This window comes from Mercenaria mercenaria, chromosome 16, assembly GCF_021730395.1.
Source record: "Mercenaria mercenaria strain notata chromosome 16, MADL_Memer_1, whole genome shotgun sequence".
In the NCBI taxonomy this organism is placed as follows: Eukaryota; Metazoa; Mollusca; class Bivalvia; order Venerida; family Veneridae; genus Mercenaria; species Mercenaria mercenaria.
In genome coordinates this window covers 27628100-27634995 of record NC_069376.1, presented here as the reverse complement: position 1 = coordinate 27634995, position 6896 = coordinate 27628100, and the positions used below count along the sequence as shown (strand labels likewise).

At 35.9% G+C, this 6896-nt stretch overlaps 1 protein-coding gene across 1 annotated transcript; it reads left to right on the top strand.

Moving 5' to 3' along the window:
- The first annotated feature begins 3272 nt into the window (after positions 1–3272).
- On the top strand, positions 3273–6144 carry LOC128549840 (uncharacterized). Its single transcript, XM_053527512.1, has 2 exons — positions 3273–3475; positions 4886–6144. Exons 1-2 carry the CDS (start codon positions 3314–3316, stop codon positions 5621–5623), a joined length of 900 nt encoding a protein of 299 aa, XP_053383487.1. The 5' UTR covers positions 3273–3313; the 3' UTR covers positions 5624–6144.
- Positions 6145–6896: the final 752 nt, after the last annotated feature.

Below are 6896 nucleotides of genomic sequence, written 5' to 3'. Positions count from 1 at the left end.
GTTTAATCAAAATTGCAACTCCGCAAGTTGCATGACTGTTATTATTCCAGAAAGAGTCCCCTCCCCAATGATTACCCCATACCTGGGATTCAAAGGCATTCTTACAGTGGGATTCCTGAATAAATATTATATCAAATGATTTCTTTTTTAGCCACTGAAAAATGAGAGATCGTTTTTTTTATCTCTCAACCCATTAACATTGATAGTAGCAATGCTATAAGTCAAAATAAAACATAAACCGTTGAAAATAGAACATTTCAACTCTAGACATATATCATCAATGTTAATTTGCCGCCGGCGGTATTTACGGATCAGTATGACCGCGTTTACTCATCGACATGGTCGTATTTTCCGGGTATACAACATCCTCATCCGACATTCCGTCAATAAGAAACGCTGTCATGTTTGAATGCAGTTGATCCGCACCCTCGTTGGAAATATGTATACCTGTAGGATCCCCAGCATAATACAGAGAATGTTTTGGCTTATTGTTTTTAGGAAAACGTCATCATTGTCTAAATAATGAAAACCATTGCCTTTACAGTAATCAAGGATTTTTTGTTGACATATTTTGCGTCAGAATTCATACGTTTGACTGGAGCGCTACTGCCTATTCTCGGCATAATGCTGGAGTAAGCTACAGGACATTTAGGCCACTTTCTAAAACAAGAGCACGCTTTGCTTTCTCTGCAACAGTCTTCTCTTTAGCGACATGATTTTTTCCCTTATTCGAATTCCCCCTGATAATAAAATGATAGCTTCCTATTCCTCTACCTAACCGTTTTATTTGGACAATTTGCTCACCTAGCTTCTACAAATAAGGTCATATATATATATGCAAGGACCTTACCGTGACTTGTAATTAAGTGTCAATAAATTAACTAAATATGTCTGCCAAGCAAGCATTCTACGAGCATGCTACTTCCCTTAAATATAGAAATCTTTTCATACATGAATAAGTATAATGTTGTAAACTTCTTTATTGTACAGGCATATCCTCTATGTTGTAAAGTTGCAATAACTACATATCTAGCTCATACATTATAATTCTATTTCATACTTTTCTCTTTTGTAAACATAGTCTTGTACGTCACTGTATTGGCAATGGACATTCATTTCTTTATGCCAAATAAAATATTGAATTGAAATTGAATTGTACACAACGAAGAAAAATACCATTATTATGAGCAGATATCACGATGGAGCGTAGCTTTCCGAATAAATATACATACTGACAAACACCGCCAGGTTCACAAATAAAAAGGGTCAAAAACAAGACGACGGCAAAGAATAAACATAATATTTACTTGGACTACAACTCACCGATTTTGCTTTTTTAATTTTAGATACAAGTTCCACTTACAATATTTTTCATGTGAGTCTACTCCCTTAAATGTTAGTGTCTCAAAATTTTGCACCGCAATCTATCAGTTTAATTGTTGATATCTGAACTTGCTTTAAGAAAGTTATAAGGAAAGATGTCTATTAGGCGAAACCGTTTGATGGAATAGCAAACGTTATAACGTTGCATCACAACGTACCCTTACCTTAAAATACACAGTCATGTCTCATAAAATTGTACACAAACATTGCCAAACGAGCGGTGTGACCTCTGAAATAGTCAGTCTAAGGAACCAACAAATTATATGGAATTTGAAAGGCAATAGCTGCATACAGGTTTACCAAAACAAATCAGTTTTGATTGTATTTCTTACATGTACAATTTACAAAATATCGAACCTAATTTTAAACACAATGTTACAACACAATGGTTCAGTTAAAATATATATTATGGTCATATGTTTAAGTTAAGTAAATACCAAAATATAAAAATGAAGAAATTACAAGACATTTCATATACTTTCAGAGATGTTTAAACTTTAGCCTGCTATCGGCAAGTGAACTTGCCTTTGCAACCAATGCAGACCAAGACCAGCCTGCACATCCGTGCAGTCTGATCATGGTCTGCACTGTTCGCCATTCAGTCAGTATCTTTTTGGTAAGTACCCCTTTTAACAGTTAATGGTACTGTCCAAACTGAAAGATGGACAAGCTCATTGTAGAAATTTAGCAAGGTAAGGGTTAAGATATTGGAAAAAAAAGCCTTGCAAGTCAGCGTATTCTGATAGGTTAGTGCAAATCGAGCGCTCGTTCTACGAATCAAATTTGCCTATGAGACAAGCCTTTTATGAATACATTGAATACATTTATAAAGACGATGCGCTCCTGGAATATTATTTTTCGTTTAAAATGCGACTAGCGAAGATGTACACGTTCTATATTGCGTTTGTACTTATGCTTGATCCGCTGTTCATTACAGCCGTTAGACTGGACTCGTATTTTTGTGGATTTGAACAAAAATGCACGGAAAACAGAACGTTACTTGAACAGAAGATGTCCTCTTGTTGCCGCCCCTGTGAGTGTGCTGATATTTGCAAAGAAAAGGGAACATGTTGTGGAGACAAAGCAGGACTAGATGATACTGAGGTTGTCATGAGTCAACAATGCATACCTGCAGCATACATGCCAGAACTTCTCCCGCCGGGAAGTGCAATCCAGTCGTATTATACGCGAACTCGCTGTCCTGGTGAATTCAAAGATTTAGCCATCAAGGACAAATGCGAGAGCGGTAAACCAGAATCGTTGGAAGATGTCATATTCGTTTCTTCTGAAGATGGTACCGTAGTTTATAAGAACAAATTTTGTGGACTTTGTCACGGTGACGAAAATACAGTACCGTGGAATATAATGCTTCCCGTAGGTATAACCATGAAATGCTTTGACCTATCAATAATGCTGAACTTGACTGCGATCTTTGCGGCAGAATATTTACTCACGCATTGCACGATTGAGTTCATAAAGCCGAATAGCGTGGCCTTACGGACTGTTCTGTGCTTTGATGGATCTAATGTTATCAGTGAGTGTAACAAGACAGGAATGTGGGAAGTGTATGACAGCCGACTTGAGAATCTATGCCTCCATCCACCTGGTAAGTAATTAAAGCTTATGTTCTATTTGAGGTCATTGTAAATGATATTATATAAACATTTTATTATACATACAACTTGTCTCTAGCACACCTTTGGGAGGGTTACTGATAAAAGAAAATGTATGTACATCTATTATAGTCTAAGTATAGTCAACTGAATCTGCGAGGCACACATAAAACGGTTTTTGTGCTTGTAATGAACATTTACGTGCATGTGGGTGTATACTGGTTGAAATAAAACACTTTATTCCTTTAGAATCAGTCTACTACTACAACAATGACAATGGATGGGTGTTTGGAAACCTATATTGTTATTTGTGCAACATGAAAGCAACGGTCGTTCCTGAAGACTGTCAAGATCGGTTTTCAAGGTTTACCAATAAACCTCTGATCAACATCCTTAACCCAGAAGTGTGGACAGAGCCGGGTAATAAGAAAATCCTAGAAAAAACGTGCAATGATGATCAAATACTGGATACGTTCTTTGTAAGTTCGTCTTGTCTTGATGAAAACCTAACTCAGTCAGAAAAGAACTACCCGTATTTTAAAATAAGTTTCATATCAATTTCAAACAAGAATACGATCAGAAAAGTAATCCAGAGTATCGTAATTCATTTAAGTGAAATGGGATATAATCCAAACAGAGATGTTTCCAATATTTTTATCCGTTGTTTCAGTTGTTCTAATTCATATTCAAATATGTGATTATAGAAGGTTATCAGGCTACAATTTATATGACCCTGGCTAATCTTTAAAATGAATACCTGAAATTTTCCACGTATGCCCTCAACAGTACGATATATACAGAAATCAAAACCATTTGTTAAATTTAGTTGTAAGTAAAATGGTATATTTAAAAAAATCTCAAATATTTGTCAGTATTAATATGAAAACTTGACTTAAGGCTATGTCATGTCATCAACAACAGGGACCACAATGGAAATAAGAGAAACTTTGTGTTTATCTTTTTTGTGTCATCCCTGGTATTTGGTGTGCATATCATGGTTCAAAAAGCTCTATGTGTTTGTAATGTTTTCATTTTATATTTTATATATCATACATTGTTTTATGCCATGATTAAGATGTGCACTAATTGCCGAATAAAATTTACTTAGTTACTTACCATATTGGATCTAATAAAAGTGTGGTGAGTTTTAAGAAGTGTTAATATTCGGTTATCATATTTACGTTTCAACAATAAAATCTCCCGAATATTCATACGTCACTTTTTGTATACCTTTGACATTATCTGCGTGTTAATACCGATCGAATGCCTTCTCAGTTAGCTCAGTATGTAAAAGACAGAGGCCATGTTCGACCGCCGAAACGTTTGACGGTTTGTCTGAAGTCCATGGGTTTACCACTTCTAATTCATTTGTGAATTTTATCTGTTACAAATGGTGAATACCTATGCACACAAACAAAGAAATAAACGGTCCTCATTCCAGCGACTTGGCCGGAAATGTGCTATCTGAATCCGTTTAAGATGTAATGTTTGCAAACGTAACAGAAGCACATTCACCTATAAATAATGAAAGGATATTGGTTAAGCAAAAATAAGCATGGTTATTCTAATATTTCAAAAATGAAGTCAGTAACTAGGGATCTTTTATTTTAGTAACTGTTCATTTATATGTGTTGGTGCCGTTTGTGGGATTCATTTGACCACTGTCACAAACTGACATACGGGCCTCAAATTATCTGTAGTATAAAGACAGGTATTGCATCATCTTTTTGTAGATTTTTGAGTTTTCCGAAATTCTAGGAATCAATTATACGATTTTCAAGTATATGACAAATGTCCCTGTCTCTGATGTTGATTAAGTGCTAAAATAGTAATGTATTTGTCCGGCGAATAAAGAGTGTTGTCATATATGTCCATCTATATAATTTCAGGATGTATGTCGAAAACTCTATTGTCCAATATTCTCCTTATCCATCAATGGTCGATGTGTTCCGTTCCTCGATCCAGATGTGAGTTATGAACTATTTGTTCGACTCCTACCTCTCGAAAGAATTAAGGCATCACAATCTGTAAAGAACGAACTAGGATCTCGGTATCTCAATATTCAGAGGAAGCTTGGGTTCGGAGAATGCAAGTCATGCTCTGTCACAATGTATCTTAACAAGGATGCATTGAATGAGGTGCATTTACCAGACGTATATGTCAACTTTGCCTTTAAGGTGACGAGGCGATGCAAAGTAGAGCAGCTTTGGTCCAAACTAACATCCGTCGAAAAGTCATCATCACGTATCAAAATTACACTGAACAAGGAAGTGGTCAGTTTTGATGCACTCTGGGACAACAAAACATATAAAACATTTGAATCGGATTACTATGAAGAGATTCTAACTGTTGGTGTATCCGGTCAATGTAAAGTCTTATCACCACAACGTTTAGCAAACTGTCCTAAAGTAGAACTGACGAGGAAGGAATACGATACTGTTCTGGAAAACCATTCTGGTGCTAAAGGGTTGCTGTTTAGCCCAAGCAATGAAGAAACGAATGGCTCAGTTTTCGTCTGCTGTGACAGCTACATACAGGAGCAGCGTGCGACAGGAGCGGAAAAACGCGCCCCCGTGTTATTGACGATTATTGCATACTTCTTTGCGGTCTCTATGACAACATTGTAACGAGGCACCTCTGTATGAACATCGTCATAAAGATTCTTTTATACCTGGCAGCAACGAGTTTTCAGTATAAATATAAAAAAAACAGAATAATTTAAGTCCATATTTCATTGCAACAATTTCAAATTTCTTGTTTTACATCAGTTGTTTCTCCGCGTTATTTTCAGAAATTATCCAAGTGTTGATTTAGTTAAATGATATCTGGAACTTATCATTTCCTTTCTGCCTTTGATGAACGAATACGATGAAATAAAATAGTTTCTTGATAATTAAAAATATCACATCTTAGGTATACTTTTAAAGATATAAACCGCAATGCTAAGAGCAAGGAGGAAATATAATGATGGCTATCTAAATATATGAACGAATAACAGTAGCATAAATAGAAAATAATGCAAGTTTTTCAGGAAATTACAAATCCTTTTAAAAAGCCCTAATTGCAAGCATCCGCAAGCGAGACATCTTTCCTCATGTTAATCGGGTAAATTGTAAGTAGGTTTTTCTCAACCACTTCTTGAAACTGCAAACCAGTCAGTTTTGTGTAGGGAGCATGTGGGCCTTCTAAATATGGCCTAAGGCACTTGGGGCCAGGAGCACACGCCCTAATCCTCCGCCCCTTACAATTGTTATCCATTAAGTTTTAACATTTAAATAGGTCAGTCTTCTAGTGTAAATAGCATTGTTGGTAAATAGTACATTTTAAAACATGCTCAGACTGTATCAGAGCACATTCCATGATCGTTACCTGTGCTCAGTTTGTATTAAAACGTTAAAACTTATTGTCAAACCGTTGTCAGGGGCCATGGAAGGGTAGTCCCGACCACAAGTGTCTGTGAATAGGGACATAGCCTGTGAATGGTGTACTGTATATAACTTTTACATAAAAAAAATGCAGTGTTTGTCAATGACTAGATAAAGATTACAAATGTACTTCCGATATGATTTTGCCCAAAGAAACGTAATTAATGATGATCTCGAGTATAGGCACATTGTTGCAAAATGTAAACTTGAAGCGTCGTGACGCCATTCAGCGCAAAACTTTGGATATAAAGTTATGGTTTTGACATTAAAGATAGACAACTTTCTGTGTGATTAAGTTGTTCTATATGATAAGGGTGAGAAAATGTGGTATTGAGCATTCTGGAAAATATGCTGGGCTGAAACATTAAAAGTCAGTCTATTTTAATTGAACTTGAATAGAGTCACCTATATGTTTTGGTAGATGTTTTCTATGCCTTTAGAATGTATACATTATGAACTTATTTATTACATTGTA

Bases quoted from the DNA above. Each gene is read 5' to 3' on its own strand.
- LOC128549840 (XM_053527512.1), top strand. From the start codon at position 3,314: ATGAAAGCAACGGTCGTTCCTGAAGACTGTCAAGATCGGTTTTCAAGG. The intron at 3,476-4,885 runs GTAAGTTCGTCT...ATATAATTTCAG, and splicing joins AAATACTGGATACGTTCTTT to GATGTATGTCGAAAACTCTA.